At 38.2% G+C, this 21,256-nt stretch overlaps 1 protein-coding gene across 4 annotated transcripts in view; it reads left to right on the forward strand.

Annotated features, from left to right (window-relative positions):
- The window catches only part of ABCA5 (ATP binding cassette subfamily A member 5), a 140,914-nt gene that overhangs the window by 58,457 nt on the left and 61,201 nt on the right, over nucleotides 1-21,256 (forward strand). For all 4 annotated transcript variants that reach the window (XM_073883197.1, XM_073883196.1, XM_025889901.2 and 1 more), the window contains exons 2-5: nucleotides 14,577-14,693; nucleotides 15,950-16,154; nucleotides 18,245-18,406; nucleotides 19,509-19,597. In XM_073883197.1, coding sequence (XP_073739298.1) covers nucleotides 14,592-14,693; nucleotides 15,950-16,154; nucleotides 18,245-18,406; nucleotides 19,509-19,597 — 558 coding nt within the window. In that variant the 5' untranslated portion in view covers nucleotides 14,577-14,591. The remainder of the gene's footprint in view (nucleotides 1-14,576; nucleotides 14,694-15,949; nucleotides 16,155-18,244; nucleotides 18,407-19,508; nucleotides 19,598-21,256) is intronic.

Raw genomic sequence — 21,256 nt, forward strand, 5'->3', positions numbered from 1 at the left:
GCTTGGGTGGCTCAGTCGTTAAGCATCTGCCTTCAGCTCAGGTCAGGGTCCCAGGGTCCTGGGATCGAGCCCCACATCGGGCTCCCTGCTCGGCGGGAGGCCTGCTTCTCCCTCTCCCACTCCCCCTGCTTGTGTTCCCTTTCTGGCTTTGTCTCTGTCTGTCAAATAAATAAATAAAATCTTTAAACAAAATTTTTTTTTAAAAAAGAGTGTTTCATTTTTTTTAAACAGCCAAACCAGGTGTTACATGTCACAAAGGAAACAAGCAGCCAGGTGGGTTTTCTTCTTTAAGATTTTTAGTAAGTTGAATAGATAGAAGTTCAAGGTTATTGAAATTTAACATTTTCACATGATTAGACTAGAGCTTGTAAGTATAAGAAACATTACTTTGTTTGGGCCAGTGTCATGAACACACTATGAAGGTGCACACACCAAGCTGTGTCTTTCCACAATGTCCTCTTTATTCAGTCATAAAGCAAGGTTAACGTTATTTTTTTTTAAAGATTTTATTTATTTGAGAGAGAATGAGATAGAGCATGAGATGGGGGAGGGTCAGAGGGAGAAGCAGACTCCCTGCTGAGCAGGGAGCCCGATGCGGGACTCGATCCTGGGACTCCAGGATCATGACCTGAGCCGAAGGCAGTCGTTTAACCAACTGAGCCACCCAGGCGCCCTGCAAAGTTAACATTATTATAAAAGCGGTTACAGGATTCCAAACTCCGTGACATTTCACCATGTGATTTAACTTGGCTTCTTAGCACACAAAGCAGAACATAAGGCAAGTCACACAGCAAACAAGATAACACAGAGGGTAGAAGGTTAACGAACCAAAGGCGAAGTCAGTGTGTAGGCTCACAGTGGAGATAGGGCATCCGTCACCCTGGTCAGCTCTTGGCACTTATTGCTAACTGTGTTTGAGCAGTGAAGAATCTCGGTTCCTTTTGGAGATCAGTTGGACAGAGCCTTCTGCGGCAGCTGTCTTTTTTAAGTGGTCAGACATGAAGGGGTCAGGTCTGAAGAGTCTGACAGTTTGCTGCAAAAATCCTCCCTTTTGAAAGGGATTTAATCAGTCTTGGGGGGGCCCAAGAAGAAGCAGCCCTCCTCTGCTTCTGCTTGTTATCAATTCTGGAGTGTCATCATCAGCTGATGCTGATCATGGTGATGTCTCGTAGCTGCAGTACCCCTAATTGTGTTCTTGTTTGACACAGGCCCCTGCATGACATGGGTGACTCCTTCTTGCTCTCTACAGTCAGTCAAACTGATCCATCTTTATAATTTTATAACACATTTCTTAATCGTTTTTGGCTTTTTGCGCTTTTACCATCCATTTTGGGAGATTTCCTTACTCAGCGTTCTTTCTAACTCACTGATTGACTTCAGATGCTCTTCACCCCATCTACTGAGAATTTTATTTCTATTAGTCTGCTTCATTTCCAGGTTCCAGGTAGTGTTTTTTTAATTGCCTTGTTTTTGTTTCATGGATATGATATTATCTGTTATCCTTTTGAGGATATTAGTTATACTGATTTTCAACATGTATAATTACTTGCCATGTACCAGGCACCATTTTCATGTTTTTATTTACATGTGTTAATTCTTTTAGTCATTCTAATAAGCCAAAGAAGTGGATACTATTATTATTTCACTTACAGATGAGAAAACTTAAAAATAGAAAAGTTAAATAACTTTCCCAAAGTCTCAAGGCTAGTAAGTGGCAGAGGCTGGATTCATATTTTAATTGGTTTGCTTCCAGAGGTCATACTCTTATACTGCATTATTAGTTGTTGGGATTGTAGACTTTGGTGTCTCCTCTTGGTATTGTTTTTACGTAAAGGCTTACTGATTCCAGTTTCTTTTAGCATGTCTAAAGATGCTGCTTGGATTTACTATGGCCTATTGTTCTTTGATTGTGTGTGTGCTGGGGCAGGGGAGAATAGTGCCAGCCTGCTGAAAGTCATCAGCCACCTATGGGCTTGCACAGCCTCTCAATTTAAATACAGACTCCTACTCTTCCACAGGGAAGTAGATGAAGAAGTAAGGTTGGGATTTTACCTGATAAGTTAACCTCTAGTTAAAAAGGTACTATTTTAATTCAAAATAGAAATCTTTTTAAAGTATCAAAGTATCAAATATTAAAACAGCTGTTAGCTCCATTTATGTTTGCTTTGATTTAGAATCTTTTTTGGTGGAGAGGGATGACATGATAATGGATCAACTCAGCATCAGATTGATTAGATTATCTAGCCAATGAGTAGGAGAGAGACCTGGGAGACCTGGGTACAACTTAATGCAGCAGGATTTGACTACGGAAAAGGATGAGGCTAGAAAAATCTACCTAAGGAAACAGAGCTCAGGAGCAGAAGGGAAAGAGCATAAAAGCACCTTTTGCTTATAGGGATTTTATGCTTTGGAGGAAAGGACATAAGACTGAGAATTGGAGGGGGCAGAGCAAGATGGCGGAGGAGTAGGAGACCTAGATTTTGTCTGGTCTCAGGAATTCAGCTGAATAGGGATCAAACCATTCTGAACACCTACGAACTCAACAGGAGATCGAAGAGGAGAGTAGCAACAACTCTCTGAACAGAGAAGCGACCACTTACTGGAAGGTAGGACGTGCGGAGAAGTGAATCCGAGGCGATATTCGGGAGGATAGACGGCGGGGGAGGGGGCCTCCGTCGGCGCTTCTGGTAAGTGATAGAGCCGCGGAGCACAAAATCAGAACTTTTAGAAGTCGGCTCCGCTGAAGGATGTCGCTGCACTGGCTAAGCCGGTGGGGGGGGTGGAATCCTCCCGGGACAGTGTGGTCTCAGGACCCTTGGGGTCACAGAAAGACCGGGGGTGCCTGAGTGAGGCAGAGCTCCCAGGTATCGGAGCAGGGAAGCTGGCTGCAGAGACGGAGCCAAGGCGTGGGCTCTCAGCTCGGGGTTACCATAAACTGTGATCCGCGGCCCAGTCGGGCCACTGCTCCTCCAGCAGGGACCCAACAAGCGGCAGAGCCGGGGAGACTCCCTTTCTCCCCTGGAAGGAGCGGTGCGGAAACGCACCGCAGGGAGGATCTACTGGGTTTGGAGACACCACACGGGGTCGGATGCCAGAGATACAAACACTCGGTCACAGGCCGGGTGAGCATGCAGTGCGGCCAGAGACCAGGGAGACGGGAGTGACTGCTTTTCTCTGGGGGCGCACTGAGGAGCGGGGCCCCGAGTTCTCAGCTCCTCTGGGTGGAGATTGGGAGGCCACCATTTTCGCCCTGGTCCTCCAAAGCTGTACCGAGAGCTTGCAGGGAACAAAAGCTCCTGAGAGCAAACCCGAGCAGCTTGCTTAGCCTGGACCGACAAGGGTGGGGCAATTCAGCCTCCGGCAAAGACATTTGAAAACCACGGCAACAGGCCCCTCCCCGAGAAGATCAGCATGAACAGCCAGCAAGCCAAGACCAAGTTTACAGATCAAGGAGAACAGGAGAACTCCAGCGCTAGGGGAATACTGCACATAGAATTCATGGCTTTTTTTTACCATGATTCATTAGTTCATCAAAGATAATTTTTTTAACTGTTTTTTTTTAATTTTTCTTTTTCCCTTTTTCAACCAACATCTTATCAATCCCTTTTTAAAAAAAACATTTTTTATTTTTCATTTTTAGAGTCCTATTCTATCCCTTCATAGTAGTTACCCTTATTTTTGGCATATATATATAAGTTGTTCTCTCTTTAAAGTTTTGAGATACAGTTTCTTCTAATAGATCAAAATATACCCTAAATCTCTAGTGTATGGCTTTTTTCCAGTCTCCTGCCTGATCACATTCTCTCCCTTTTTTCTTTTTTTTTAAATCTTCTCTCTTTTTTCAAACAACTTACCAATTCCTTTTATAAAATCTTTTATAATTTTCATCTTTACAGTCATCTTCCATCCCTTCATTGTATCAACCCTTATTTTGTACATATATGTCTTTCTTCCTTTAAAATTTTAGGAGTCACTTTTTTCTAACAGACCAAAATATGCCCAAAATCTAGTGTGTGACACTGATCTATGCACTAGCCTGATCATATTTGATCATATTCTGCTTTTTTTGTATTGTTCTGTTTTTGTTTTTATCTTTTTTTTCTCTTTTTTCTTTCCTTCCCTTTCTTGTCTCCTGGTTTCAGGTCTTTTCTGATTTGTATACAGTATATTTGCTGGGGACGTTGTTAACCTGTTAGCATTCTGTTGTCTCATTCATCTATTCTCCTCTGGACAAAATGACAAGACGAAAAAAATCACCTCAGCAAAAAGAACAAGAGGTAGTACCGTCAGCCAGGAACCTACTCAATACGGACATTAGTACGATATCGGACCTAGAGTTCAGAATCATGACTTTAAAGATACTAGCTGGGCTTGAAAAAGCATGGAAGTTATTAGAGAAACCCTTTCTGGAGAAATAAAAGAACTAAAATCTAACCAAGTCGAAATCAAAAAGGCTATTGATGAGGTGCAATCAAAAATGGGGGCACTAACTGCTAGGATAAATGAGGCAGAAGAGAGAATCAGTGATATAGAAGACCAAATGATGGAAGATAAAGAGGCTGAGAAAAAGAGAGAGACAACTACAGGATCACGAGGGCAGAATTCGAGAGATAAGCGATACGATAAGACGAAACAACATTAGAATAAATGGGATCCCAGAAGAAGAAGAAAGAGAGAGAGGGGCAGAAGGTATGTTGGAGCAAATAATAGCAGAGAACTTCCCTAATGTGAGGAAGGAAACAGGCAACAAAATCCAGGAGGCACAGAGAACCCCTCTCAAAATCAATAATAATAGGTCAACACCCCGACATCTAATAGTAAAACTTACAAGTCTCAGAGACAAAGAGAAAATCCTGAAAGCAACTCGGGAGAAGAGATATGTAACCTACAATGGTAGCAATATTAGATTGGCAACAGACCTATCCACAGAGACCTGGCAGGCCAGAAAGGACTGGGAAGATATCTTCAGAGCACTAAACGAGAAAAATATGCAGCCAAGAATACTATATCCAGCTAGGCTGTCATTGAAAGTAGAAGGAGAGGTAAAAAGCTTCCAGGACAAACAAAAACTAAAGGAATTTGCAAACACGAAACCAGCCCTCCAAGAAATATTGAAAGGGGTCCTCTAAGCAAAGAGAGAGCCTAAAAGCAGCATAGATCAGAAAGGAACACAGACAATATACAGTAACAGTCACCTTACAGGCAATACAATGGCACTAAATTCATACCTTTCAATAGTTACCCTGAATGTAAATGGGCTCAATGCCTCAATCAAAAGACACAGGCTATCAGATTGGATTAAAAAACAAGACCCATCCATATGTTGTCTGCAAGAGACTCATTTTAGACCCAAAGACACCCCCAGATTGAAAGTGAGGGGGTGGAAAACCATTTACCATGCTAACGGACACCAAAAGAAAGCTGGGGTGGCAATCCTTATATCAGACAAATTAGATTTTAAATCAAAGACTGTAATAAGAGATGAGGAAGGACACTCTATCCTACTTAAAGGGTCTATCCAACAAGAAGATCTAACAATTGTAAATATCTATGCCCCTAACATGGGAGCAGCCAATTATATAAGGTAATTAATAACAAAAGCGAAGAAACACATTGACAGCAATACAATAGTAGTGGGGGACTTTAACACCCCCCCTGACTGAAATGGACAGATCATCTAAGCAAAAGATCAACAAGGAAATAAAGACTTTAAATGACACACTGAACCAAATGGACTTCACAGACATATTCAGAACATTCCATCCCAAAGCAATGGAATACACATTCTTCTCTAGTGCCCATGGAACATTCTCCAGAATTGATCCCATCCTAGGTCACAAATCAGGTCTCAACCGGTACCAAAAGATTGGGATCATTCCCTGCATATTTTCAGACCACAATGCTTTGAAACTAGAATTTAATCACAAGAGGAAAGTCGGAAAGAACTCAAATACATGGAGGCTAAAAGAGCATCCTACTAAAGAATGAAATGGGTCAACCAGGAAATTAAAGAAGAATTAAAAAAATTTATGGAAACCAATGAAAATGAAAACACAACTGTTCAAAATCTTTGAGATACAGCAAAGGCAGTTCTGAGAGGAAAGTATATAGCAATACAAGCCTTTCTCAAGAAACAAGAAAGGTCTCAAATACACAACCTAACCCTACTCCTAAAGGAGCTGGAGAAAGAACAGCAAATAAAGCCTAAACCCAGCAGGAGAAGAGAAATAATCAAGATCAGAGCAGAAATCAATGAACTAGAAACCAAAAGAACAGTAGAACAGATCAACGAAACTAGGAGCTGGTTCTTTGAAAGAATTAACAAGATTGATAAACCCCTGGCCAGACATATCAAAAAGAAAAGAGAAATGACCCAAATCAACAAAATCATGAATGAAAGAGGAGCGATCACAACCAACACCAAAGAAATACAAACAATTCTAAGAACATATTATGAGCAACTCTATGCCAGCAAATTAGATAACCTGGAAGAAATGGGTGCATTCCTAGAGATGTATCAACTACCAAAATTGAACCAGGAAGAAATAGAAAACCTGAACAGACCTATAGCCACTAAGGAAATTGAAGCAGTCATCAAAAATCTCCCAAGAAACAAAAGCCCAGGGCCAGATGGCTTCCCAGGGGAATTCTAGCAGACATTTCAAGAAGAATTAATACCTATTCTCCTGAAACTGTTCCAAAAAATAGAATGGAAGGAAAACTTCCAAACTCATTTTATGAGGCCAGCATTACCTTGATCCCAAAACCAGGCAAAGACCCCATCAAAAAGGAGAATTACAGACCAATATCCTTGATGAACACGGATGCAAAAATTCTCACCAAAATACTAGCCAATAGGATCCAACAGTACATTAAAAGGATTATTCACCACGACCAAGTGGGATTTATCCCTGGGCTGCAAGGATGGTTCAACATCCCCAAATCAATCAGCGTGATACAATACATTAACAAAAGAAAGAACAAGAGTCATATGATCCTCTCAATAGATGCAGAAAAAGCATTTGACAAAGTACAGCATCCTTTCTTGATCAAAACTCTTCAGAGTATAGGGATAGAGGGTACATACCTCAATATCATAAAAGCCATCTATGAAAAACCTACAGCGAATATCATTCTCAATGGGGAAAAACTGAGAGCTTTTCCCCTAAGGTCAGGAATGCGGCAGGGATGTCCACTCTCACCACTGCTATTCAACGTAGTATTAGAAGTCCTAGCCACAGCAATCAGATAACAAAAAGAAATCAAAGGCATCCAAATCGGCAAAGAGGAAGTCAAACTCTCACTCTTTGCAGATGATATGATACTTTATGTGGAAAACCCAAGAGACTCCACCCCAAAACGGCTAGAACTCATACAGGAATTCAGTAAAGTAGCAGGCTATAAAATCAATGCACAGAAATCAGTGGCATTCCTATACACCAACAACAAGACAGAAGAGAGACAAATCAAGGAGTCGATCCCATTTACAATTGCACCCAAAACCATAAGATACCTAGGAATAAATTTAACCCAGGAGGCAAAGGATCTGTACTCAGAAAACTATAAAACACTCATGAAAGAAATTGAGGAAGACACAAAGAAATGGAAGTTCCATGCTCATGGATTGGGAGAACCAACATTGTGAAGATGTCAATGGTACCTAGAGCAATCTACACATTCAATGCAATCCCCATCAAAATACCATCCACTTTTTTCAAAGAAATGGAACAAATAATCCTAAAATTTGTATGGAACCAGAAGAGACCCCGAATAGCCAGAGGAATATTGAAAAAGAAAAGCAAAGCTGGCAGCATCACAATTCCGGACTTCCAGCTCTATTACAAAGCTGTCATCAAGACAGTATGGTACTGGCACAAAAACATACACATAGATCAGTGGAACAGAATCGAGAGCCCAGAAATGGACCCTCAACTCTATGGTCAACTCATCTTGACAAAGCAGGAAAGAATATCCAATGGCAAAAAAACAGTCTCTTCAACAAATGGTGTTGGGAAAATTGGACAGCCACATGCAGAAGAATGAAACTGGACCATTTCCTTACACCACACACAAAAATAGACTCCAAATGGTTGAAAGACCTAAACATGAGACAGGAGTCCATCAAAATCCTAAAGGAGAACACAGGCAGAAACCTCTTCGACCTCAGCCGCAGCAACTTCTTCCTAGAAACATCGCCAAAGGCACGGGAAGCCAGGGCTAAAATGAACTATTGGGATTTCATCAAGATTAAAAGCTTTTGCATAGCAAAAGAAACAGTCAACAAAACCAAAAGACAACCGACAGAATGGGAGAAAATATTTGCAAATGACATCTCAGATAAAGGGCTAGTATCCAAAATATAGAAAGAACTTATCAAACTCCACACCCAAAGAACAAATAATCCAATCAAGAAATGGGCAGAAGACATGAACAGACATTTTTCCAAAGAAGACATCCAAATGGCCAACAGACACATGAAAATGTGCTCCACATCGCTCAGCATCAGGGAAATCCAAATCAAAACCTCGATGAGATACCACCTCACACCAGTCAGAATGGCTAAAATTAACAAGTCAGGAAGCGAGAGATGTTGGCGGGGATGTGGAGAAAGGGGAACCCTCCTACACTGTTGGTGGGAATGCAAGCTGGTGCAACCCCTGTGGAAAACAGTATGGAGGTTCCTCAAACAGTTGAAAATAGAGTTACCATACGATCCAGAAATTGCACTACTGGGTATTTACCACAAAGATACAAATGTAGGGATCTGAAGGGGTACGTGCACCCCAATGTTTATAGCAGCAATGTCCACAATAGCCAAACTGTGGAAAGAGCCAAGATGTCCATCGACAGATGAATGGCTAAAGAAGAGGTGGTATATATACACAATGGAATATTATGCAGCCATCAAATGTAATGAGATCTTGCCTTTTGCAACAACGTGGATGGAACTGGAGGGTGTTATGCTGAGTGAAATAAGTCAATCAGAGAAAGACATGTATCATATGACCTCACTGATATGAGGAATTCTTAATCTCAGGAAACAAACTGAGGGTTGCTGGAGTGGTGGGGGGTGGGAGGGATGGGGTGGCTGGGTGATAGACATTGGGTAGGGTATGTGCTATGGTGAGCGCTGTGAATTGTGCAAAACTGTTGAATCACAGATCTGTACTTCTGAAACAAATAATGCAACATATGTTAAGACAAAAGAAAAAGAAGAAGATAGCAGGAGGGGAAGAATGAAAGGGAGTAAGTCAGAGGGGGAGACGAACTATGAGAGACGATGGACTCTGAAAAACAAACTGAGGGTTCTAGAGGGGAGGAGCATAGGGGGATGGGTTAGCCTGGTGATGGGTATTAAAGAGGGCACGTTCTGCATGGAGCACTGGGTGTTATGCACAAACAATAAATCATCGAACACTACATCAAAAACTAATGATGTAATATATGGTGATTAACATAACAATAAAAAATTTAAAAAAAACAAAACAGAATTGGATAGACTCTGAAGTGACTTCTTGGATTAGTTACTGTGTGTTCTCTTCTATTGAAACATTACCCTGTTAATATTATTTTAAAGTAACTTGAAGAACTGTACATCATTTAGTCGTTCTCAACTTCTTATCTGCCCTTAGGCATTCCCAATAGTATCAGTGGAATTCTTCACTTAGTAGGGAGGGAAGGCAGACAGATTTTTAACATTCCCCTTATCATGCTCACTTCGAAAATCACTCTTGTCCTTATGAATAGTTTATGGAGTTAAGAACACATTATAATGTTATATTAGTTAAGTGTTTTTGGTTGTGAAGAACAGAATCTGATTCTGGCTAGCTTATATGAAAATAAAATATATTGGGTGGATAATAGGGCATTTCACATACTCTAAGAAAGAAAAACCAAGTTTTGGGCACAGGAGGTATCATACTTTAGGGGAAAGCATAGTACCAAGAGTACATGAAGTGCATGAACTTTTTTTTTTTTTAAGGTAAACTTTATGCCTAACATTAGGCTCAAACTCTGAGTTGTGTGCTCTTCCCTCTGAGTAACCAGGCGCCCCTGAATTTTCTTTCTTAAATGTTTCCATTAATGTAACTGTTTACATGACTCCCAGTCTCTGGATCTTAGTTAAAAATTCCATACTTCCAGCCGTAGAGGTGGTAGTGGTGGGGATGGCAATGGTTTGTGTGTCTCTTGGCATGGTGGGAGGGTGGAGGGTGATATGTTTTTGGAGTACTGTTGGGGTCCAGAGCTGATGGCCAAGAAAGAATTCCTGAGATGTCTTTGGTGCAAAAGGTGGTTTTCTTAAAGCATGGCGACAGGAGCCATGGGCAGGACCCGCTGATCTGTGATTGTGAGGGGCAACTGATTATATACTTGGGGTTGGGGGAAGTAAAGACAAACGGAAGTTTCAAAAGGATTTTCATATGCTAAAGAAGACTCTCAGGATAGTGGAGGCCTGGCTGTTAATCTGAGGTAGTTTTTCTCTCTACCAAGGCATTAATGCTAAACAGTTGGGAGCTTCCTGGAGGAACGTTATGCCCTGCCTGCCTCGAGTTATTTGTCATTGGGCTGCAGGTTATAAGGACATTTAATTTTATCTACATTTCCTTCTGCCTTTGTTTCCCACATCAGAGGGTAGAAGTAAGTTTTGCTGTAAAAAGCCCTAACTAGTGGTAGGGTAGGTGCAAGTGTTCATGAACTTCAGATAAACCTGTTAAAGACAAAACCCTGAGTTCAGGAAGCAGTTCTCAAGGAAGAAAAATATTTGTGAGTCCATCAGCAACTTTATGAGGAGCCTCTTTTCTAAAAATGAAGACTGACTTAAGCATGCAGCATTCAATTTGAATGAATAATTCATTGGTGCCCACTAAATCAATGTGTTTTGGCAGATAATGAGAATGTTCTTGCTGTACTGGTTAATGTTTCTGTTTGTGTTGTAGTAAATCATCCTTGAATGAGTGCAGTTTTTCTTTTTTTGTTTGTTTCTTCTTTTTGGCCTAGAGATGATTATCAGTTCTTTACAGAATCTAATATAACATTAATGAGCCTGTTGGAAGAATTTATTTTTAACGTATCCTCCATTCTTGACTGCTTTATTAGTTGTTTTTAATGTACTTATTTAATATTTTTTTACAGTATGTCTAATTGTGTAATTTTTTTTTTTATTTTTAAGTAATCTCTACACCCAGTGTGGGCCTTGAACTACCAACTGTGAGATCAAGAGTTGCATGTTTTTCTGACTGAGCCAGCCAAGCACCACTATAATTTTTTTAGTACATAAGTAACACATATTAATAGGAAAATTGAGAAAATGGAAAAAAAAGCACAAAGAAAGTAAAAGTTGTCCATAATTCCGTTGTTAAAAAAAATCTCTCTTGTCTTTGTGCACATAAAGAGGATACTTATTTAATCCAAACTTAAGTTTATATTTACTTTTTTGAGTAAGATGAGCTGCCTCTAAAAAGTTGCCTGCTTTTTTTTATCTAGGTGGAGATGGTCAGCCAGCTTGAAATGGATTGTTCTTGTTTTGGAGGGAAGTCACACCAGTGGCCCCTATCAAATAGGTTTATATACAACAAGGCAACAATTAATGTTCTGGAAGATGGCCTAACAGGACTTTTTTCTTGTCTCTTTCAAGCTGCCCTCTCAATACCCTTTGGTGTGTAGAGATTCTCGGTTACTAGGGTAAGCAAATTGGAATAAAGACCACAGAGATAGCAGCTGAAACTCTGGCCACTTCTCTTAAGTTCAGCTTTACTATAACCTCTTTGAAAAATTGAGATAGCTCCAACAGAGGTCCACTGGCAGAAAGAGCTCCAGGGACCTTCAAAGGGTAAAGATAGGCTGGAAGAGGGATACTGGACCTGTGACAATGATTTATGTCATACTGTTTTTGTTTTTAAAGATTTTATTTATTTGAGGGAGAGCTTCAGCTAGGGGAGGGGCAGAGAGACAAGCCGACTCCGCATTGAGCAAGGAGCCAGCCTTAGGGCTCAATCCTAGGACCCTGAGATCATGACCGGAGCTGAAGTCAGATGCTTAACCGACAGAGCCACCCAGATGCCCTTAGGTCATACTGTTTAAAAAAAAAAATAAGGTGAAGTTTGTTTCCATCACTTCAAACTAAAACCCTTTACTCATTAAGCAGTTTCTCCCTATTCTCTCCCCAGCCTCTGGCAACCACTAATCTCCATTTCATTTCATTTCTATGGCTTTATATATTCTGGAAATTTCATATAAACAGAATCACATAATATTTGATCTTTGTGTCTGGCTTCTTTCACATAGCATAATGTTTTGGAGGTTCATCCTTGTAGCATGTGTCAGTATTTCACTCCTTTTTATGGCTGAATAATATTTAATTGTGTGTATATATCACAATTTGTTTATCCATTCATCTGTTTATGGACATTTGGGCTGTTTCTGCCTTTGGCAATTATGAATAGGGCTGTTATGAACCTGCGTGAACATGTACTTGTTTGATTCCCTGTTTTCAGTATTTGGGGGTATATACCTAGAAGCGTTCCTTTGGGTATATATCTAGAAGGGGAATAGTGGGGTGATATGGTAATTCTATGTTTAACTTTCTGGGGAGCTGACAAACTGTTTTCCTCAGTAGTTGAACCAGCACTCCCACCAGCAGTGTATAAGTATTCCAGTTTTGCCATAGAGTTTCTTAGGAGAGATCTGCTCTCCTTCAAGTCATTATTCCTGTATAGGTAATGCATGGTTCTGTGACTGCTTTCAAGATTTTTTACTATCTTTAATTTTTAATGGTTTGATTATGATCTGTATGGATATGGATTTCCTTTGATTTATACTGTTTGGGATTCACTCAGCCTCTTGGAACTTGTAGATTTTTATCTCTTGCCCAAAGTATTTTTCATCATTAACACTCTTTCTTCTCTCTTTTCTGGAACTCTGATAATTTGAATGTTAGACCTTTGTTATTGTCCATGGTTCTCTTAAGACACTGTAATTTTTTTAAAAACCTATTTTCTCTCTGTGATTCAGACTGGATAGCTTCTATTAGTCTGTGAAGTTCACTGACTTTTCTGTTATCTCCATTCTACTGTTGAGCCCATTCCGTGGGTTTTATTTATTTGTTATTGTGTTTTTCTGTTCTAAAGTTTCTTTTTAAAAAATAAAAAAAGATTTTATTTATTTATTTGAGTGAGAGAGAGAGAGAATGAGCAGAGAGAGCAGCAGAGGGAAAGAGAGAAGCAGACTCCCCTCTGAGCAGGGAGCCCCACATGGGGCTTGATCCCAGGACTCTGGGATCATGAACTGAGCTGAAGGCAGACGCTTAACGACTGAGCCACCCAGGTGCCCCTGTTCTAAAGTTTCTATTTAGTGCTACTTTATGTCTTGTTTCTTTGCTGAGATTTTTTTTTATTTTTCATTGTTTTTAACAGTGCTTGCTGTTGTTTGCTGGAACACTTTTTAAATATCTAAAGTTTTTGTCTGAATATTCCAAAATTTGTCATCTTGGTATTGGCATCTGTTGATTTTTCTTTTCTTAATAGAGTTGATATTTTCCACCCACTTCTTTTGCTGAGTTGTATGAGACTGGGCTTTGTTTTGAGTATATGGAGAGTGTTGATAATTTCTTCTAGCATGCTAGTCAGCCTGGTTAGGTTCAGGTCCACAGGTTTCATCTGCATTCTTTGAGCTATGGTTCTGATTTCAGTTTAGTTTTCAAAAGCCCTTGTAGTACAGTTTGAATCTGTCCTGTGTATGCCACCTGATGATCAGTCTGGATCTGGGCAGTAGTCTTTTAGTTCAGTTCCTCAGGTCTTTGGTACACAGAATAGGATTAGGTCCATGTGTGCCCGGCTTGGGGGTTAGTCCAGGAGTTAATAAATAACTTTATATGTTGCTTTCCTGAGCTCTTCTTTTTATTTGCTCTCCCTACTACTATTGGATTCCCTATGGCTTCTCATTTCCATCCTACAGCCAAAATGCTAGGTTTATTTGCCCCCTTGGGCCACATACTTGTGCATCTGCATCCGCCACATCCAGGGGAGTGGCAGGAGAATGCCTTGGGATTTGGCTCCACCCTTTTGGAGCTATAGCTCCACTTACCGGAGAGAAGCCTCAGAGTTGGGGCTGCATTAAGCTTTCATTACTGCGGTCTGACACTGCTCTCGTGTGATTGCTTGGAGATGGGGCATAGGAGAATGTAGAAAAGAAAAAGAGTTGGGGTATTTTCCATTCTCCCTGAGCAAATTTTCCTTTCCGAGTTCTCAAGCCAGAACTAGAGAGCTTTTGGACCTTGGTTTCTCTGCCCCAGTGCCTACCTCCAGGGCATTCAGTTTGGGGGATATGGAAAGAGAAAAAGTGGTGAGCTCACTGTTGGTTGTGGGGATTTTGAATTCTGGTTCCCTCTTGTTTCACATGCGATTTACTTTTCAGGGTCTTCAAATTGCTGTTCCATGTATTCTGTCCAGAGGGGAGAGACAGCTTGGAGTATGCTTAATTCCATCTAACCTGAGACTGAAACATCTCTTTGTTTTTGCTATTAAATGGCATGTGCTTGACTATGTGGTTCCAGTTTTTTTCATCTACTCTTTTAACAGACTGATCCATAAAACATGGCTACTGCAATTAGGGAGGTGGGCGTTTGGAGACAGACCAGAACACTCCTACTGAAGAATTACCTAATCAAATGCAGGACTAAAAAAAGTAGTGTTCAGGTAAATTAAATGACTTTCTTATGCCTTATTGCAGTTTTTGCACTGACATGTTCTGTCATCAAGAGAGGATTTATTTTTCTGGATACATTTTTTTTTTAAAGATTTATTTATTTATTTGACAGAGAGAGACACAGCGAGAGAGGGAACACAAGCAGGGGGAGTGGGAGAGGGAGAAGCAGGCTTCCCGCGGAGCAGGGAGCCCGACGCGGGGCTCGATCCCAGGACCCTGAGATCAGGACCTGAGCCGAAAGCAGACGCTTAACCAACTGAGCCACCCAGGCGCCCCTTTCTGGATACATTTTTATTATAATTTTATGTCATTAGGTCTCTCTAATATGCTTGGGAAGTAAAACTTGTGTCAGTACAGAAAAGTACCTAAGTTACCTAAAACGTTCTGAATGTTAAAAATTTTAATAAAGATTCCTAAATTTAGTTAATTTCTGATATCAGTGCTTAAGTTTGAACTTTTAGACATGTATTTCCCAGGTTTCATAGAATTAAAATTCCACAGAAAACTTTGGGATATTTTTCCACAGTTTATTCCCCACGACTTCCCATGTTTTGGACTCTGGATTGAATTACCCAAGATTACTAAAATTATGTCACATATTTGTTCTGAACAAATGTACATTATTTTAAAAGATAAAAGAAAGTAATAACTGTGGCTAGCCAGTTAATAATTCTAAAGGCTGAAAATATATTGTTCCTTTTCTGAAGCCACCATAACAGTTAAACAGCAGGGTGAAACAGTAAAGAGTTCATCCCTGTTAAAACTGATTATTCAATTTAACAGAGTATAGTTTTAATAGTAGACATTTAGGTATAATTAAGGCATGAGTTTTAAATTAGATTTGAATAAAGACATTTTTATGGTGAACCCTAATAGGGCTGTTTGGTAAGTTAATTTAAATAATGTTATATATAAGTAAATTTATTATATTTTACATTTAGTAATCTGAGATCTTTAAATATTAGTGTTTATGTCATTTTAATTTATTATGTGACTTGAATTTTAAAGTATTTCAGTGAAACTGAATATAAAGGAAAATTTGTCTAATATTCCTGTTGAGTTAGGTGAGATGCTCAACACAATATTTCTTTCAGGATAGAATTGCTTTTACTTTTTGTGCTTAAGAAAGGATACCCAAATTCCTCCTGTTTTTTCCTTAGTATTACATTATTTGCTTAGAGATCTTGATGATATTTGCTGCCATTGGTATATTTTGTAACCATTTTGTTTGTCTCCTTTATTATAGGAAATTCTTTTTCCACTATTTTTTTTATTTTGGTTAATATTAATTAGTATGATGCATCCAAATAAGAGATACGAAGAAGTGCCTGATATAGAACTTAACCCTATGGACAAATCTATGCTCTCTAACCTAATTCTGGGATATACTCCGGTGACTAATATTACAAGAAACATCATGCAGAAAGTTTCTACTGACCACCTTCCTGAGGGTATTGTGAGCTTATATATGGATTCTATCTATAACAGTATTTTTCTGCTTGCTTTATTGAGTAAATTACACTCTTAACACTTGAAGATATGTCCCCTTACCAAAATATAGTTTAATAAAAATTATTAAAATCATTCAATCCTGCTGAAGCATGTTGCATAGGTCTTAATATTTTATATTTAATTATCAGACCATTTATAAAATAAGCACATTTGTACAGGATAAAAGATTTGGAGGCATATTTCATTTTGATTCTGACTCATAATTAGGTATAAAGATTACAAAACAGTAATCATTTCAGACTGCCATGCCTATTTATGGAGGTATAAGGTGTAAACAGAAGTTGTGCTTATCTTTGGAGACTAGGACTGTGGCTAAGTACCTAAGTCTATTTCGCTCAGTTTGTACTCTCATGAGTAATAGACTGGAAAACAGTGTAAGTAATTTGATACTAATGAGCCTGAGGTGGCTGTGAGAGAATCCAAGATAAGAACTAAAGAAAGTGACAATTTCTACTATGATGATTAATTTAATGAAATGCTGCTAAATTGTTGAAAATAACGAATTAACATGTTGTCCTATATAATCAGATAGTGTCAATTAACTTCTAGTATGTATCATCATAGTTTTGGATAATGCATCACTGAACAGATAATGCTTATACAATCAGGAGCCTGATAACTTTTCCCCTATTGGTTTCTTTCTGACTTATTACTACTTGATATCCTATTGGTCTATGTTTGTTGGTTTCCCTAAGCACAAGTAGCATGGATAGCCATAGCATTTAGCATGCTAGCTCAAAAAACTGATCAGAAATGTTGAGAAAAAAATTCTTTGGTAATTCTGAGTTAGAGGAAAACATATACACCAAAGAAACCCAAGTCAGTGTGTATTAACTTAGATGCTAAAATAGTAGAAATATATATAGATTTTTTTTTAAAGATTTTATTTATTTATTTGATGGAGAGATACACAGCGAGAGAGGGAACACAAACAGAGAGAGTGGGAGAGGGAGAAGCAGGCTTCCCGCTGAACAGGAAGCCCCATGCGGGGCTTAATCCCAGGACCCTGGGATCATGACCTGAGCCGAAGGCAGACGCTTAACAACTGAGCCACCCAGGCGCCCCTATATATAGATTTTTTTTAAAAAAAGTTCTGTCTTTTTAACAACAGAACTGTCTGAAAGTGGGACATGCATCCATATATGGTAACATGACTGGTAAGATGTTGAACTAACACCCTCTTTATTCAGATCAATATGTGTCCACCTTAAAGGTCCAGAAAATCATGATAATTAACATTGAAGTCATACTTTATAATTTACGGAGCATTTTTATGTTTGTAATTGCATTTGATCTTCACAACCAGTGTGATCAGCCAGGTATTAAGGATGAGGATACTGAAGTTTGGAGAATTAAATTGCTTATCTCTGCTCACATAGCTAGTAAGTAACACAGTTAAGCACATAATCCTGTGTTCTTCTGTTTCACCACATGTCCTGAAACTTCTTTAGTGAAGACTAGTTGCTTGTAAATAAAACTCTGAGAAAATGTTAAAAAATTGGGATTATCTGATGTGAAAGGAATCTCAGAGATTATTTTCTCCATATGTCTTCTAGGAAAGGAACAAGCAATCTGGGGTTGAAATGGCAATTTTTATTCAAGGGAGAGTGTGTCTTAGTTACCAGAGTACATATTTGGTTTCTGAGAAGGATAATGGAATTTTCTTCTTCAGAAGAAATATTTGAAAATAAAATATCCATTCACTTATCAAGAAGTTACTTTGAAATAGATAAATGAACTACATATACTGCATAATAAAGTTTATGCTAAACTTCATCATATTAATAACTTTTATGTGTTACACAGACACATAATTTATGTACTCAGATGTCAGCTGAGAAATAGTGTCTGAAATTGTACTATTATTCATTATTATTTAGTATATTCATGGCTCTATTTTCTTGAAAGAGAATAACACAGAAGTGCTTATAAAATACTATATTCATCAAATATCATGCTAAATTTGGTCTGTTGTTTGGTAGTAAACTTTTAATTTGTGAGTTAACTTTATTGTTACAATATTTTACAGTCATAATTACTGAAGAATATGCAAATGAGAAAGAATTGTTAGTATCCAGTCTTTCTAAGCCCAACAACTTTGTGGGTGTGGTTTTCAAAGACTTCATGTCCTACGAACTCCGTTTTTTTCCTGATATGATTCCAGTATCTTCTATTTATATGGATTCAAGAGGTAAATAGCCCTAAGTAATCTTGTAAATCAAATAAATGCATATCTTTGCTGCTTTTAGTTCATATACAGAATTTGATGGGGTCCAACATTGGCATTTTCAACTGTACTTACTTGTTAAGAGAAAAAAAAAGAGAAGAAAACTGCCAAGTATAGCATAAATGTATATGTATAGACAGATATCTGTCTATATCTGCATGTAATATGAAATATAACTTATGTAACATCCATTTTAATTTTAATACATTTATATATATTTTAATTACAGTAACAGCAAAATTTTTTCTTGAATTATATGATTTCTGAATCGGCATTTTTTTCTCCATGTAATTGTTTTTCATATGTGGTATGCTACATATCTTTAAAATTTCAAGGTCTTGGACCAATGAACTTTATTAGTTTTATGTTTATATCATGGAAAACAGCCTTCAGTGCTTAAACCTCTGAAGAGATACTATCAACCACAAACATTTGTTGAGCAGTGTTAAAGTCCCTTATGCTGAGTACTGTATTTGTGACTTGATTCCAAAAGGCCCTTAGAAAATTTTATTTCTTCCTGTCCTCTTAACCTGGACTTGTCCTGGCATCTGGAAGAATCTGATTAAGTCACTGTAGGTGACTTACCTTGAAACAGAAAAGTGACTTATTTTAAATAACCATGTTTACAGTTAATTTCTTTCTATGTAACTCTTTTATTTCAAAAATTTCAAATAAATAATCGGGAACGTGCTATTCTTTGCCTTCAAAGGGCAATTGCTTATTCTTCGGTCCTATGGAGATTGATTAATTATATTGTTTTAGTAACCCTCCATATGTTTTCTTTATTTATTTATTTTCTTTTAGAGAATTTTTTTTAAAGATTTTTTACTTATTTATTCATGAGAGACAGAGAGAGAGAGAGAGAGAGAGAGAGGCAGAGGGAGAAGCAGGCTCCCAAGGAGCAGGGAGCCTGATGTGGGACTCGATTCCAGGACCCTGGGATCATGACCTGAGCCGAAGGCAGACGCTCAACCATCTGAGCCACCCAGGCACCCCATATGTTATCTTTAAAAGAAAGCACTTATATGTTGTGCAAATACTTATGTCTCACATTTTGTCCCCATAGCTGGCTGTTCAACATCATGTGAGGCTGCTCAGTACTGGACCTCAGGGTTCACAGTTTTACAAGCATCCATAGATGCTGCCATTATACAGGTAACTATGATGAAGGAAATAAAATAAAGCCAAACCACATATATTTTTTAAAGATTTTATTTATTTGCGAGAGAGAGAAAACCAAACCACATTTTAACAATTATGCCCTAAGTCTTTACAGTTAGGATTTGGTTTGTCTACTGTCAAATGTACAAAGTACATATTACATTTCCTTTAAGAAAAAAGATGAGGAAGAAATCATGTTTTCTGATTTAATATTTTTCAGACCCCACTTTTATTTGATGGTTTCTAAGCATGTGAACTTAGCATTCCATAAATCTGTCTTGTTGTATCTGTGTTGACCATAGGTAATATTTATGAAAGATGTATATCTACAGACTTTCCCCTTGAATGAAAATAAGTTAAAGAAAGTGAGAATTTTTATTATGTTAATCATAGTAGTAGATTTCATTTTTATATAATAAATACTTAGAACTTATTTGCCAAGCATCATTTCTTTTCTTTTTTTAGTTTTTATTTATTTATTCATGAGAGACAGAGAGGGAGAAGCAGGCTCCCTGTGGAGCAGGGAGCCCAATGTGGGGCTCTATCTCAGGACCCTAGGATCATGACCTGAGCTGGAGGCAGACTCTTAACTGACTGAACCACCCAGGTGCCTGCCAAGCATTGCTTCTAAGTGATACACTAATATGAATCCATTTAATTTGTAGCAACCATATGAGATTTGTGCAATTACTGTCTCCATTTTAAAAATGAAACTGAAGCATGGGAAGATTAAGTGACTTTCCAAAATTCAGTTAATTAGTGGCAAAGTTAATTCAAACTATGGCTTTTTGGCTCCCAAGTTTGTGTTTTAAACTGTACTGCCACTAGGATTGTGTATAACTGTTACAGTTATAATCTAAAGACATGCTTAGACCTTACTGAGTGTCTCACATTTTAGTAGAAAAGAACAGGAGACCTTGAATAGGAGACCTATCTTGTTAGTTGTTAGACTACTATGTAATAAACTGACTACAATCATAATGCTTTACTTGACAGGGTTGTTGTAAGAACCAAATGATAGGTATAGGATTGTCTTATATACTCTTACAAGATGGTATAAATGTATTAATACTACCCAAATTCAATAATATAGAAGTTTAAGGTAAAGACAGTGAAATATAGGATCTATCACACTGAGAGTATTATACTGCTTATTTGTGTTTTGGCCAAAGACCTTAGCCATCCACAGCCCAGACCACACTGGATGGGTAGACAGAGCCAGATCTTATTTTAGACAAGATAGAAGTATCATATGGCATAAAGTTTTATTATTCTGTCTATACATGCTGCATATATAGATTTTAAAACAACAGGACATAGTATTTAAAAGATTTTTTTAAAAAGAGTCATGGTATTTATAATCATTCCTTAATTCCTCAATTTTATAAATGCATGTTTTTGTTAAGATGTATATAATTGTCTGCTTAAGATATTTCTTCAATTTTATTTTCTTCGACAAGTTATTTCATCAAAATTTACAGACTTCCCAACTACAGACTTTATGGTATGCTTCCAGAATGAATAAAAGCAATAATGTATGCTATATCATGATATTGGGGTCAGTCACTTCATTTCAAGGGTGGTTTTTGAGGATTGTATTTGTAATGGGTTCGTACTAAATTTGGGGTTGTAATTGTCACATTTTATTGGGGG

The sequence above is a fragment of the Callorhinus ursinus genome, unplaced genomic scaffold, assembly GCF_003265705.2.
Source record: "Callorhinus ursinus isolate GAN/ISIS: 27379988/994484 unplaced genomic scaffold, GSC_fseal_2.0 scaffold50, whole genome shotgun sequence".
Taxonomy (NCBI): domain Eukaryota; kingdom Metazoa; phylum Chordata; class Mammalia; order Carnivora; family Otariidae; genus Callorhinus; species Callorhinus ursinus.